This window comes from Protobothrops mucrosquamatus, unplaced genomic scaffold (genome assembly GCF_001527695.2).
Source record: "Protobothrops mucrosquamatus isolate PMUCROS unplaced genomic scaffold, P.Mucros_1.0 scaffold1427, whole genome shotgun sequence".
NCBI classification, from domain to species: Eukaryota; Metazoa; Chordata; class Lepidosauria; order Squamata; family Viperidae; genus Protobothrops; species Protobothrops mucrosquamatus.
This window is the reverse complement of record NW_015387612.1, coordinates 163,350-178,972: the sequence shown is the minus strand read 5'-3', so window position 1 is coordinate 178,972 and position 15,623 is coordinate 163,350. Positions and strand designations below refer to the sequence as shown.

Sequence of the window (15,623 nt, the reverse complement as noted above, 5' to 3'; positions counted from 1 at the left end):
ATATTCTTAGATTCTTTTCATAAAGCGTTATCTCCTGAAGAATTATGCAGACATTTCTGTGCACACAAGGATATTAAGTGAAATGGCATTGGACCTGGTTACCTCCGAGACCGCCTTCTGCCACAGATTGCCTCCCACCGGCCGATACGCTCCCACAGAGAGGGCCTCCTCAGGGTGCCGTCAGCCAGACAGTGTCGGCTGGCGACCCCCAGGGGGAGAGCCTTCTCTGTCGGAGCACCCACCCTCTGGAACGAGCTGCCCCCAGAGATCCGGGTGATCCNTGGCCTAGGGGTATTTTAAAGGGGTTTTAAATTAAATTTTTAGTAGAAGCGGCCAAATTTAAATAGTTATTTTTAATCTTTTTAAATTTTGTATTGTATTATATCATTGTTTTAAACTGGCTGTAAGCCGCCCTGAGTCCTCCGGGAGAAGGGCGGGGTATAAATTTAATAAAATCAAAATCAAAATCAAAATCAAAATTACTGAGGGCAGAACAAGATGCATGTAGCTCTACCTTTTTTTTTTCCTATAAGAAGTGCTTACGAAGTATATTTAGTGGAATTCCATGGGTCTTACTGTATGTAGAAGTGTACTTGCAGAATGAATGTGCCATGTCTTTTGAAGGATTGATTTGCATTAGCTGCTTGCCAGTTAGCTCCTTTCAGGCCCTGGATTGACTTCGTTTATTCAGAGATGATTGAACCTTTCTGAACAGCTTTCTGAGGTAGCAGAACTCATTGAAGAAAATTACACTTCATAATTTGAAAAGTGTGAATGTCCATTCTGACTTTTTTTTGTCCATCTCTTGGCTACTGCTTTCTGTTTTAGCCCCAAAAGTGGGTTGCTCAGAATTTCTGGTTCCCCCTTCACCTGAATATTTACCAGAGCCCGTCTGGAACATGCTTAGAATGATAGTTTTTCCTTAAATAATTAATGTCAACTTAAATTCACTTTGTACCATATGATACATATTTGATTACTTAAATATCTTCATTAATATTGGTGTTGGTCTCCATTATGTGTTCTTTCACATTTTCTTTTCTCACACTGTACACAAATATGCTTTAAGTTGACATTTTCCTGATATCTGAATATTTTAGTTATTTGCTGTAGAAAAACATTTTGAATTTTTTAATAGCAATAGTACTTAGACTTATATACCTCTCCATAGTGCTTTACAGCACTCTCTGAGCGGTTTACAGAGTCAGCATATTGCCCCCAACAATCTGGATCCTCATTTTACCAACCTTGGAAGGATGGACGGATGAGTCAGCCTTGAGCTGCTCAGAATTGAACTCCTGGAGTGAGCAATGAGTTAACCTGCATTCTAATCGCTGCACCACCACAGCTCCTTTAAAATATACATGTGCACATTTTCTTAAAATACAAATTGTCCTATTGGTCCATTAATCTGTATTCTGCTTCCTTTTAAATAAATGTTAAAAAAATACTTTCCACAATGCCATTGAATTGTAAGATACACCAACCAGTTTAAAATATTACTCAGGCAGCTAGGAACTCTCTCTCTGAAACACACATATATACACACAATTTTACTATATCTTTCATAAATAGTACATCTTCCTGAAAGCGATTCCTACAGCATTCATAAGCTTTCCTAGCCAATCATCTGACACTGTTTCAGGATTCTCATATAATGGTTATTGGATTAAGACTGGGGAAGCCACTATTCAAACCTATCTCAGACCTGGAAGTTAAATGCATGACTTTGGACTAGTCATTATCTCAGTCCAATCTTTGTGGTGCAGGGTTGTTAAAGAAGATGCCATTGTAAAGTGTTCTGAATTCTTGATGGGAAAATAGGATATAAATCTAACAAATAAATGAAATCAACACACACAAAAATCACACAGTCCTGAAGTCTGCCCAAGGCCCATCTGTTTAAGATTCTTATTTACTGCTAGAAATGCGGTATTTATTTATTATCAAATTTATGACACGTTTTTCAGCAGCACTATAAATTTGGCTTATTCAACTACATGCGTACAAAAACAAGCTGTTTGTACAAATAATAATAATAAAGTGATATAGTAGAATTGAAATTTAGTTGTAATATGACCTGGCCTCTTGAAAAATTCAAATGATTGCATTGCTGGTTTTCTTTTTAAGGGCAAAAGAAGCAACACAGGTAGTCCTCAATTTACAACAGTTCATTTAGTAACCATTCAAAGTTACAATGGCACTGAAAAATGTGACTTATGACCATTTTTCTTTTCTTTTTTTATTAATTTATAATGTAAAATACAAAAATGCAAAAGAAAATAGTAGGAATGATAGGGGAGAGAAAAGGGAAGGGATTCATTTAACCATGCTGCTAACTTATCAACTGCAATAATTCACTTAACAACTGTGGCAAGAAAGATGTAAAATGGGGCAAAACTCACTTAACAAATGTCTCAACAAGACATTTTTGGGCTCAATTGTGGCTGTTAAGTCGAGGATTACCTCTACCTGGTTGGTAACACAAAATATCTAACCAACCTAGTAATCTTGACATCAAGTTAAGTATCTAAGTTTGCATTTCTAATTACCAATGCCTAGGTACCCCAATTCCCACAATTCGCTAATAATGTCTTTAATGTATTTTATGTAAAGTATTGCCTTGCAGCATGTGTTCTTTTGTAGGTACCCCTGCCAACTCCCTGAGCAGTCAAGTGGATACCTCTAAATCCAGAAAGGATATAAGGAGTTAGTTTAATTTATCATGTTGCTATTAACACTGCCTTGTACAGAATTATTAATCATACTGACTTAATATTGTGACAATATCAGAAAAAGAGTCAAAAATCAAACAATCCAAGAAATGAGAAACAGAAATAAATTATTGCCTGGGGGGGCAGATATAGAGGGAAATCACAGTATTTATTATTATGCACCGCTCTGATTATTTCATAGAAAGGCTTATTGTCTTATAACTTCTTTTTGCAGTTTACTACTGGTACCTTCTCTTGCTCTACATGTGTTAATTTAACTTAGGTTTATCTGAAGCCTAAACCAAATCCAGAAATGTGTTTAAAATAGTTACTAATTTCTGTTGTATTTCTATTCCATAGAACTTCAGAACAAAGAAAAGTGTTGTTAACTGTGCAGTTAAATATTATTGCTATTCTCAAAACAAAACTGAAGGTGGGGTGGGAGGATTCTGTAAATAGAAATCAATACATTCTTTACAATTTTTCAATGAAGGAGTAATGTGTTTTGGGGGAAAAAGCCAAATTCATATATTACTACTTAACAATAAAGCAAAAATAATAATCAACTCATGAGCATGAGCATGCATGCAAAGATTCCATTGTCTGCATTCTAAAATTGTCTTTTATTTCCTGAATATAAATAGAGCAATAATAAATATAGAATAATAATGCAGTGACACAAGATCAATCTGCTTACCCATAATTATAATGCTACAATGAAGATAGTTAACTGGCTAGTTTTTAAAGCAAGTAGAAATTGGTTTCAGGATACGTTCAATTAGTAAAAATATCTTGTTAACTTAAACACTACAATCAACTCAATACTGGCCTAAGACAACACAGCATTTTTTAAAAATTAAACTTGCTTAATATAAAAACAGTCTTAGTAATATTACATTTTCCAAGTATTAGAAATTTACCATCTAACATTTCTGTTCAAAGTGTCATTTAAAAGAGGAAAAACGCTAATAAACATGGCACGTGAATTGTGCTGCCACCTTAAGAATCTTATTCAGGTCTTAAATTAATGTAAATTAATCACATAAAAGTAATGCTTAGGGGGAAAAAAGAGTTTTAGAAAAGCATAATGATAGACGTGTTGGTGAAAAGAATCTCAGTTTTTTCTAGACCAAGTCATAGTTTCTAAATCTGAATTCTGCCTTTCTATTTATTTGGCTCAGTAAAATGCTTTTGTACTTAAGAGACTTTGGGAAACAATTAAGAAAATCCCTGCATGCAATAGTTAAAGTTAAGTTATGGATCATAATAAAACCATTTAGCTTTTAACCTGTACTTCAAAATACAAAGTATACAAGGAAAATAGAACTATTGAAACAAGGATAATTATCCCCCTTTCTTGCTTTCTAATATATTACAATTTATTTTATTGCAAATAAAAAAGAGTTCTGTAAAATCAAACAATTTAAATAAAAAAGAACTTTTTTTCAAAGGCAGTAATATTTTCTTCAGATATTTGAAATATTTCTACTAGTAGTTGGAAAATAGATATTTTATACTACAATGTAGTAACACGTTTTTAAAGTATTTTAAAATGAAGTTTGCCTAGGGGAAAACAATTGCTACTGAATTGGATACAGAGTTCCTTTTTATTGACATCAGACCAGACTTGACTCTCTCCCCTTTGTAGATAGTAGTGATGTAAGGAAATTAGAAGCTTCAAAGGTTCACTTGATACCTTTCCTCAACAGCATTTTGAAACAGAGTTTCTTCATCCAATTGAAGATTCTAAATAACAAAGTAGCAGTGAATTAGAAACAAAACCTTTAAAATCAAGCTATTTTTCTTTAATGGTCTGCATTATTACTTAGAAAATTGTCAAAATACCATTTCGTATGATTGATTTTATTTAGCTTTATCTTCATATTAAAAGCAGCAACGAGACTTATTGTTAAATTCATTTACTCTGATTCAAGAATGATGTTAAAAATAAACTAAATGAATTTATGTTCAGGTTCCAGACACATACGGAAAACTTCATTTGATTTTAGTGTATCCTGCCATTACTTAAAGGAATTAAGGTACTTCCTAGTCCAATGGTCTTCTTTTATAAATCTCTCTGTTCTTCTCTGAGAGGGGAGAAAAGAAATTTTAAGACGTAAGAACTGACTTCCTGTACCTGGATAGTTTTTTATATGGAAGGATTTCTATCCTCTCATTAAACAAGTTTACTGGTGTTTCTCTTTAACGTGCCACAATTGTTTTGAACTTGTTCCTCTCACACTACAATTTTTGTTTTGTCCCATCTGCTGGACATGCTTACCTACCATAGCATTTTTTTAAATTAGACTTGTCCCAATCCTTATATCCTTCTCTTTTTTTTTTTTTTTTTGCTATTTTATATTCTTTAATTACTTGCATCTGAACTTAATTTCTTTATCTTGGCCTCCAGTCTGATCTTTCACTGTAGGATTGAATGCAACTTTGGTTTTGATTTTTTAATTTTGATATTTTGTTCTTCTGCAACTGCCACTGCTATACTGTAGGCAAGCTGATTAGTCAGTTTGATAGGTGATAGTTTAATCCTTGCAAGTGCCTTATTCACATCCTTCATTATAGGTGCCAGGTCTTTTTTGGACACTACTTTCAATTCAGTCATTCCACTAACAATTCTGCATATGCCATAGTTTTATCTTTTAATTTTTTATTGGGGGAAGGTCAGTTTATAGGTTGTTTCAGTGCTGGCCTGTACTAGTTCTGTTATTATTACTTCTTCTAAGTTATCATTTCTGTAATTCATATCTGCTGTTTCCTCTATATTTCTAATTGTTGTATCTACTATTATACTCAGTCTTTGGGTCTTCCTTTTTCAGATTTTTCTGAATCTTTTCCAATTATGCAACCCTGAATATTTTATTTCTGGTAATGAATCTCCTTTGATCTGGTAATCATTGTTCACTGATATTTGAGCTGCGGTGGCTCAATCCATCCTTGTGAGGTCGGTAAAATGAGGACACAGACTGTTGGGGGCAATATGCTGACTCTGTAAACTGCTTAGAGAAGGCTGTAAAGCACTGTGAACTGGTATATAAGTCTAAGTGCTATTGCTATTTGTGATATTGCTATATTTGGTATTTGATTCTAATAAGTAGAAAGTTGTGGAAGGAATAGGAATAGAATAGACATCTCTTATTTTAAAAGTACATATAGTGTTTCTTCTTTTAAAAGAGAAAATACTAATCATGCTCTACCCATAAAGTTAAAAAGCCTTTAAGAAGGGAGTAAATTGATGTTAAAAAGCCACTAGTCTCCACTAGTGCCAGTACCAATCCACCTCTGGCTGAGCTTGAAAAAGCTAAGCAAAATCTGACCAACTTAGCACTTAGATGGAAAAAAAAAAAGGAAATCCCAGGGATATAGACCTGGGGAAAAATTAATAGAAACTATTTCTGAACTGTTGCCAGGAAAAATAACACAGAGATCTCTATGTAATCAGTTTGGGTAAGCTTGAGTAGATTTTTTTTTTTAAAAAAACTTAATTACTCCCACCCGGTTCTGCAATGTTGATATGGTATAATTTTTCCAAATCTAAATATTTTAAGTGCTCAGATATGTTTAATGAATGAAATGCAACTTCTGTGCTTATTAAAGTATGATCTATGCCAAATTTAAGGAAAAAAGTGAAAATACGATTATTAAAAATGGAAAAGTTCTGTCAAAAAGAGATAATTTTTTAAAAAATATGTCATTTCATTCTGCCTTATTTTACACACCTTGTAATTAACATAATTTCAAATAAGTATTCTTCAGAAGAAAAAATCTTTTTTTTTTTACATAACACGTAATTAAATTTTATAATTCACTACCATGAGATGTAGTGCTGGCTACCACTTGGTTGGCTTCAAACAAAGAGTTGCACCAATTCATGGAAGTCTTGGGGATCTATGACAAATAATCTGGATGGCAATGTGACTGCCTCTGAAGGCCATCAGCTGGGAGATAGGGGATTCTTTGCACAGTTAGTTGCCTGGACTAGACAGGCCAGGGGTCCAATCCAGCAGTACACTGCTTATATTCCTAGGGCTGACTTTAATAGTAATAACAACAAAAATAACAATAATTATTAAAACTTGTATCCTTAAATATTAACTCTTTTTTATACCATTTGAGCTAAGCTATAAGAGTTCTTATTATTTTACATACAACAAGCTTTTTACACATGTACTCACTGCTGGGTCTACTTGATAAAGATGCTTGTCATTACAATGATCCAATAGAGTCTGCCTTGTGAAGTTACTTTCTTGACATAGAGGGCATTTGAATGTAGGCTGCTCACTGAAATACAAACAGCAACAGAATAAAAAATTAAATAAAAAGTAGAGAAGCAGCATGCAATATGTACAAGGAACTCAATGGATAAAAAACAAGCTCATAGGACCATCTGATGTTTGCAGCAAATGACTAATTCAATACGATTTTCCAATACTGACAACAGTCAGTTGTAGTGATTGAATAACAGAGTTGGAAGGGACATTGGAGATCTTCTAGTCCAGGGCTTTTCAACTTTTTCACCCATTGTACCACTTTTAGAATATGGCAACATCTGAGTACCACCAATCACCTAGCAAGGTGTCAAAAACTTGATGACCCCCCCCAAAAGGAAAAAAGTGATAAAGTACAGGTAGTCCTCAACTTACAACAGTTCGCTTAGTGACTCTCCAAAGTTACAAAGGCACTGAAAAAAGTGCCCCCCAAGCCACAGACGAGCAAGACACCTGCCTGCCCACCTGGCAGCGCTCTTCCTCCTGTCTGAGGTTTTCATTGTTGTGAGCATTTCTGTTGAGGATTGGCAGCGGGGGTGGGGTGGGGGGGTGTTTGGTTCTTATTCCCCCCGTCTGCTGGGTGGTTGCAGCAGGTTTTGGTCACTTCACATGACCCTGGGACACTGTGACCGTCATACATATGAATCAGTTGCCAAGCATCTGAGTGTAAATCACAAGACCCTGGACATGCTGCAACATTCCAGCTGATCAGCGCTTCTTCTGGGCTCAGCAGAAGCACCAGGATCAGTGCTGCTTTCCAGCTGATTGGTGCTTCTTCAGGGCTCAGCAGAAGCACCAGGATCAGCGCCGAGCTCCAGCTGGAGCCTGGCACTGATCCTGGCGCTTCCGCTGAGCCCTCACAGCCCTGCAGCTCCAGCCATCTCTTGCTCAGGCAGCACCAGTTCAGCTCATTCCCCTCCCCCGCTACCACTTTTCTAGAATGGTCGCATACCACCTGCCAGATGCCAATGTACCACAGGTGGTACCCGTACCACTGGTTGAAAAGCCTTGAACTAGGACTCCAAGATCCCTCTCACAGTTAGTGCTTTTGAGCCAGGTTTCACCTAATCTATACTTGAACATTTGGTTTTCCTTGCCCAAGTGTAAAACCTTACTTTTCTCTGTACTGAATTTTATTTTGTTAGGACTCAATGTTCAAGTCAGTCGAAATTCTTCTAGATCTTGACCCTCTGGGGTGTTGGATATTCCTGCCAGCTTTGTGTCATCTGCAAATTTGATGAGTTCCCTTCTATTTCCTCATCTAAATCATTGATGAAGATATTGACGAGTACTGGGCTAAAACGGAACCTTTAGGTACTCCACTGTTTACCTCCCTTCATATAGATGTAGTTCCATTAAGGACTACATAGTGAGTGTGATTTGTCAGCCAGTTACAAATTCATCTGGTGGTGATGCTGTCTATCCTACATTTTTTAACTTACCCACAAAGTAGGTTGTAGTCTACTCTGTCAAATGCCTTACTAAAATCCAAGTATACCATAGCCAAAGCATTTTGCTAGTCTATTAATTTAGTCACTTTGTCAAATAATGAAATAATGTTGGCTTCTAGTTATAACTTTAATTTGCTTCTAGGTGTTTGCAGATCTATTACTTATCTTTTTCAGGACCTTCCCAGGTATTGAAGCCAACTGACTGGTCTGTAGTTTCCTGGATCTGTTTTTTTCCCTTTTTTGAAAATGGAAACCATATCAGTTCCTTTCCAGTCCTCTGATAATTCCCCAGTGCTCCAGAATCTTTGAAAAATATGGTTCAATGGCTCCAAGATCACGTCTACCAGCTCCTTCAGAACTCTGAGATATAATCCATCTGGTCCTGGTGATTTGAACTTATCTAGAGTGGACACGTGTTCTCTTACCCTTTTCTTGCCTATTTTAATTTGTATTCCTAGTCTTGTCTTTTACGGTTCTGTTTTTGATAGGTTATGCTATTTTTTCCTTTTGCGTGAAGACAATGCAAAGAAGGAATTAAGCAGCTCTGCTTTCTCCCTCTGCTTGTCACTTCCTTGCCATCTTGATAAAGACACCACTTCTGACTGGTAGCAGGGATCAGAGTATCCCTCTGTTGCTTCCGTAGTTGCAGGCAATTAATAAATACCTGGGTGTTTTTTTTCCAGAGCGGGGTGCCCAAAGGCTTGCCGGCAATTTATTTTTCTACCAATGGCTAGGGCCAGCACTGTTTCCCTTACAATGGAGTTCTTCCAGGAAGAATCTGCTCTTCCTGGGGGAAAGAAGGTATAACTCTCCCATTATCCTGGCCCCTATGATCAATGATGTAGAATAGTTTATTATTACCAAATTGACACATATTGCAATAGCTATTTCTTTACTACTTCATACAATACTTTAAAAATTAGCAGTTCACACAAACGTGTTGTAGCTTTTGTGTTATTTTGGAATATATTTTTGTTAAGTCCACCCTCTTCCTAGTCATAGAAACCAATAGTTACTAATAAGCAGGGTTATTCCTACCTTGCAGGTTCTTCAGGAACATGTAGATTAGAATTTTCTCCCATTTCCAAAGTAGAAGAATCACTCCCAAAACTGAGTGAGAATTTATTTTACAGTAAATAAAAAAATCTTAATAGTTATGATTATTAGATAAATCCTTCTATCTTTGGTTGATATCTCTAAATTTGAAAAACAAAATTCATTTGAATAAAATGTATGCATATTTCTTCCAGATTCTCTCTATGTATGTATATGTGTATGTATTTATATATGCATACACACACTTATAATTGGAGGGAGGAACAGAAATAGGAACCAAGGAGGTAGCATTTTTTTCCTAAGAACTGTTAAAAAATACTAGTGAAAATGCTCTCAAGTCATTCTACACTGCAGTTGATTAAGTGGACTGCATTTCAACCCCCTACTGTAGTCTACAGAACTTGGGCTTCAGGTGGTTTTCCAAATACTAACTAGGTCTGTCCTTGTTTCCCTATTTACAACTTCACACAAGACCTCCAGGACCTGCTATCAGTTTTACCATTTCTGTATAATTACAAAATTCCCTCTAATACATTTAATATTAATTTTAACTATATTTATTTATGTAGTTAAATCTTAAAATAGTTGTGCCTTCATATCAGTCAATAGGGAACATATAAATATGAATGACATAACACTGCATTCAGCAATTTTTGTCTGTAAAAATTAGTGATATATATTCAAAATAAGGAACAGTTGCTTTATCTCTTAAGTTTCTCCTGAGAACTAGTTCAGAAATGAAAGATATTTTTAAATTGAGATGAAAGGGAGAGAAAAAGGCTAAAGAACAGCAGGTTGAGCAAAAGGCAGCAGCATGTGTATTAATCAACTAAAGTGACTAAGCTATACAAACATGTTCTGTGCCTAGTTGGTATACAAAAAAAAAACCACCCCAACAAACCAGGGGTTAGTCTTTAATTTCTAAATAACAAAATTTTATTGTAATAAAGATTATCTTGACATAATTTAAATTTACAAGTGGAAACTTGACATAGATGACTTTGATAACAGGTAGAAACAACTGCTTGTTCAGATTTAGTACAACTCTCTCACCATGTCAAGTAAAAAGTATAAATCCTATATCTGCGTTTCAGCACAAAATTAAATAATAAATACTGTAAAAATCAGTGGCTATAGAAGAAAATAGAGATAACCTTGATGAAGAATGCATGAATTACTACAAGAAAGTAAATGACAAAGGAGAAAGCATGAGGAAGAAACTGAAAACACTCCCAACTTGATTCTGTTTGGCATAAGATTCTGGCAGTGTTTAGGCCCAAGCAACCAGAACAGCTCCAAGAAAGGTCAAATAGTTTTATTTAGTGTTAATCACAATTTACAAAAATCTTGCCAGACTCTTTGCCTTCCATTGGGAAATGACAAGGCAAACCTAAGTGTTTGACCTCAAATGTTTCCTCCCCTGAATGAACTGTAAGCTGCAATGTCATTTAAACACCCCCTCCTCCCATAGGGCTTCTTCTCCTTCAGTCAGTGGTTCTACCACAGGCAGGCTTTCAGGATTGCTATTATATCTTACAACAGCAAAGTGGTATTCCTGAAAACCTTGCTCTGTTTATTTCATGATCTGGCTGACTCAGCTGACAATAGCTCTTATCTCCATTCAAATATTTAAGAAATCTGAAGAAATGCATTTAAAAAAACAAATACTGATGCAGTTATACTCATATATTGAACAATACATTGACATAGAACTTCTTGGTTCTGGCTCAAATATTTTTTTAAAAGTACTTTTATATTAAAAACTCATAGTTTTATGAACCATATATGCAGATTATTATATTTTAAAACAGATCACTACTTCAATAGAACAAAAGCTTGCACACTAAATTACATAAGGAAATGTTTAGAATTTTATTTTATAGTGGAACTAAAGTTCCAAAGTTTAAGGATTTATTTTAGCCCTGTCCTAATCACATTGGAAATAACATTAAGAAATGTACAACTCTGTATTTCAGCCATGAAGAAAATTCTGTAGTATAAACATTATTCATTAATGTTTATAGTACAGAATTACTGTAATATAAACCGTTAACATTTGGTTTAGATATTCTTTGAAAAAATATAAACTACACATCACCTGTTTCCTGTTGAATCCTGAGATATGTCTAAGTTTGGAATTATAGAAGGAACACCATATTCATCTTGATACCTCTTACATGATTTATAATGCTGCCTCATACGAGAGAATCTAATCTGTAAAAGATGTATTTCATTTAGATTTTTAAATAGTGGTATAAAAAAATACTTCAGAAAGCCACTTTAATGATGTGTTAAGATGCTGGGAGAGTCTAACAGCTGGGAGACGACTAGTTCTCGTCCTCTCTTTGACATAAGAGCTGGCTGGGAGATTTTGGGTCAGCCTCTCTCAGCACAATGCACCAAATATATTATTGTTGTGAGGAAAATAGAAATCAGGAGTATTAGATAAAGGTGGGATACTAAAAATAATAATCTCAAAGGGTGGATAAATCAAATAGCTTATGCAATTTTAGGGTGCATTCTAATGAGTCTGCTTTTGAACAGGATAATGCTGATAGATTAGGTGGGCTTTCTTCCCACACTTGTTCTACAAGTTTGGAAGAGCCTCTGGATTAAGTATGTGTATGTTTGGACTTCCGGTTCTGGTTCGCGGCATCTGCAGTCATGTAAAGAGACTCGTCTCTTCACCGACCGATTTTCATTCGCCGGTAGACCCCGAAGGGGGTTGAAAGTCGCCCTGGAGGGGCGACCACCGATGAGGGGGCTTGCTGCTGACTGTGTGAGGGCGGCAACTTCTCCCGCGGCTCCAGCTGACTCCTTAGGGCCGACGGAGTAAAGATCGTCCTGTAAGATGGCCGATCATCTAGCTGCACCAGACGAAAGTCACAAGAACATCTAAGCATTAAGAACCACCGCGGATGATCCGGGTGAGATCCTTCCTTTTCCTCTCTTCACCCTTTTTTCCTTTTTTTGCCTGTAAAAAGCCTTCTTGGTACTACTTCCCTGCCCTAAGAGAGCAGTGTTTGTTTGAGTGGGAAGAAAAGCGTTGAACAAAAAGACAGAATAATTAACTTTATTGTCTATATTTTACTTTTAACTGGGGTCCCGAAAAAACCCTTTTATAGAGCTTTTCTCTCTCTCTCTCTCTCTCTCTCTCTCTCTCTCTCTCTCTCTCTCTTTCTGTATATATATATATAAAAGGAAAAAGATTTCTTGAAAGAATCTAACCCAATGAGGACATCTTGCGGTGAAACGTAAATACTGCAATTGCCTGCATTTACTTGGAGATGAGGTTGGTCTGACTTTCAAACTGTTGTAAAAGGGAAAAGATTAAGAAGTTTGCAGCTGTTAGAAATTGTGGGGGTGGACATTGGTTAATCCTGTTTAAATATAGCCTCCACTAAAAGATAAAAGGACTGCTTCTAACTATTATTGAAATGGAGAAACCTTACTTATAACTAAACTGTAAACTTATATTGGAAAAAAATCATGAAGCTACTGAGCAAGTATGTGCTAAAATAAAAGAGATTACTGCAGAATTAAGAGTCAGAAACCTCACTACAAATCTTCAAACTGACTTTCAGACTTTAATTGACTAACCTATAAGCCAAAATACATCAGAAGAGGAATTAACCTATATTAACATGATTTTGTTTTTTGATGATTGATTACCCCATCACCACGGTGTACCTAGAGCACCTTGTTGTAAAACTTAAAAAACCAATAAAACTTGTTTTTTTAAAAAAGTATGTGTATGTTTGCAGCAACAATTATCCACTTTTAAAAGTAACTATTTTCTATTTACTGTACCTGTTTTTCACAGCATCTACAACTCCCCACCAACTTCTTCATGTCATTTTCAACATCTAAGGCTCTGTTGGGACGTGCTTTTTCTTTTCTGGTTACAATGCCTCGACATAATGGACAGTGTGGTCCACCTTCTTTCATAGCCATTAAGAAACACTTCCTGCAAAATCTTAACCAAATATAATGTGGCAGTGAATGAACAGACAAATGGCAAATCAGAGTCAAAGAAAGTGACATGCTCTAAGACAAATCATCATCCAAATTTCAAATCTGCTGTGATAACTATATTAATGGGGGCTAAGGAGGAAATATGTGATAATAACCATTAAAGCGTTATTAAAGCATGAAAGGGGAACAGGTAGATTCTGGAAGGACAAAAACTCAATGCCTATTCATCATAATTAGAAGCAGTACATACATCAGCTCCACTAGATAGATCAGATCAGAAAATCAAATCTACAAGGCTAATGTTATTTTTATTGAAATTGGCTATAGGAAACAGACACCTGCAAGTCTGACTGTGCTGTATCTATTTTCCCTAGATAATGTTCTTGAATATTCTGGAAAAAGGGCAATATTACTCCTATAGACATATTCTTATAATAGAAAGGAAGAGTGGGAGGGAAAGAAACAAAACATTGAAAATGGGTTAGTCAGATACCCACACATGTTGACAAATGGAAATCCTGACAGGTGTTTTGAACACATCTTGGCAGACAGGACAATAATAATCATCTTCATTGAAACAAATTGTGGCAGGTTCCTCATTCATGATAGCAAACTGTGGTATTTCTGAAAGAAGAATTAACATCTAAGCTTGAACACTAGTGGCATTTACAAAATCACCATCAATCAATTGCAAAAGACACTTTTACTTGGAAAAACTTGCATCCTGCAAGGATACCTTTAACACTATCAAACAACAGGTCCTTGGAAAGGAGTTATGTAGATAAAATGCCAAATCCAATCTAAACATTTGGCTGTGTGCACCAATCATAATCATAATAATAATACAACTATACTATACTAGAGGCAATACTAATATTAAAGTGCTATTTTTATAATACACACACACAGTGCCATGTATATCCCCATCCTGGATTAATAGAAAAGCAGAGGCAATACATAAAACTGCAATTAACTGATCATGAGTAATGAATTGGGGGAACATAATATTTTTCAGAGTCATTTTGCAATGTGAGGAATTATAGCTCTCCTACAATTTGACTATTTCAAAACTATGATTTGAAAACTGAAAATGAAGATTGAAATAATGTATGACCACAGCAATGGTAGTTTGGCATAGCTTGTCCACCATCATAGTGGACTTCTTTTGCCTCTGCTCTGGAATTTGGGGAAAGAATAGGCAGCCTCAACAGCCTGAAATACCATCTCTTTCAAATTTCTTTTCTAATCTTCCACTCCACGTGAAATCTATTTTTTACAAACCCTTTGCACAGGTTTCAGTCATCGTACCTGGAGCCTTGCATTCTGTCAGCCACAGGCTTTTTTTAGGGCTACATCCTCAACATTTGCCTTTTTCTATATTCTCTTGCCCTTTAATAAACAGTTGCCTGGATTTTGGGAGACCAAAAATAGACTGTAACTCACACTGAAACTTTTTCTATTTAACTAAAAATAAACAGGGCTCGCCTTGGCCCTGTGGTCTTCGAATCTTGCTCTCTCTCTCTCTATAGGGCGGCTTATATGTGTTGATAAAATATTTTAATGAGTCTTGAATTTCCTTCTCGTTTTGGAATCTGACTGGAAGACTTCTAAGTCGAAAAATGGATTTTAAAAATTAAAAAGAAACGGAAGCTCCTGTCACGCCCCCCCAAAGTGTAAGAGGCGCGCGAGCGTGAAGAGGAATCGCCTGTGTGACGCGCGGAAGCCTCAGGAGTGGGATGTTGAGCTACGCGCCCGAAGCCTCTCTCGGGCTTCTCAGGTCTCGGTCAGGCAAATCCTCCCTGAAGGGTGCCCGCCCTGAGCCTCCAGGTGCCGCCAAGAGCTACCGCCACTACCTGTCGAGAGAACGGGAGGGTCTATCGCAGGCCTCGGGACTGGGCCGGGATCTTCAAGGCTCCCCGAGGCCAAACCGGTCAAACCACCACTGCTCTCCATAGCTGTTAGGCCGCCGCAGCGGCGGCGGCGGCCTAGTCCCAAGAGGCGGTCCCAGGTTGCCATAGCAACAACTCCCTCCTCTCGTCTTGCGGGAATTGTTATTGAACAAGAGTAGCTACCGCTGCCTCCCTCGGCCCTACGAGGGGCGGCGGGAAAGCTGCCTTTCTCGCTCCTCAGCCTTCTCACGTGTGAAC

The 15,623-nt window shown here is 36.6% G+C and overlaps 1 protein-coding gene across 3 annotated transcripts; it reads right to left on the bottom strand.

Moving 5' to 3' along the window:
* Positions 1–2,867: 2,867 nt before the first annotated feature.
* RNF138 (ring finger protein 138) lies at positions 2,868–15,492 on the bottom strand. Of its 3 annotated transcripts, none has more exons than XM_015821933.2 (7): positions 15,330–15,492; positions 13,974–14,100; positions 13,312–13,477; positions 11,600–11,715; positions 9,484–9,555; positions 6,902–7,007; positions 2,868–4,460 (listed from the first exon to the last, which is right to left on the bottom strand). In XM_015821933.2, the coding sequence occupies exons 1-7, from the start codon at positions 15,490–15,492 to the stop codon at positions 4,392–4,394; spliced, it is 819 nt and encodes a 272-aa protein (XP_015677419.2). In that variant the 3' UTR covers positions 2,868–4,391. The 3 variants fall into 3 exon arrangements, with proteins under 3 accessions (XP_015677419.2, XP_015677421.1, XP_015677420.1); XM_015821935.1 differs by lacking the exon at positions 15,330–15,492 and adding an exon at positions 14,785–14,864; XM_015821934.1 differs by lacking the exon at positions 9,484–9,555 and having other exon boundaries at positions 15,330–15,444.
* Between the last annotated feature and the right edge of the window lie 131 nt (positions 15,493–15,623).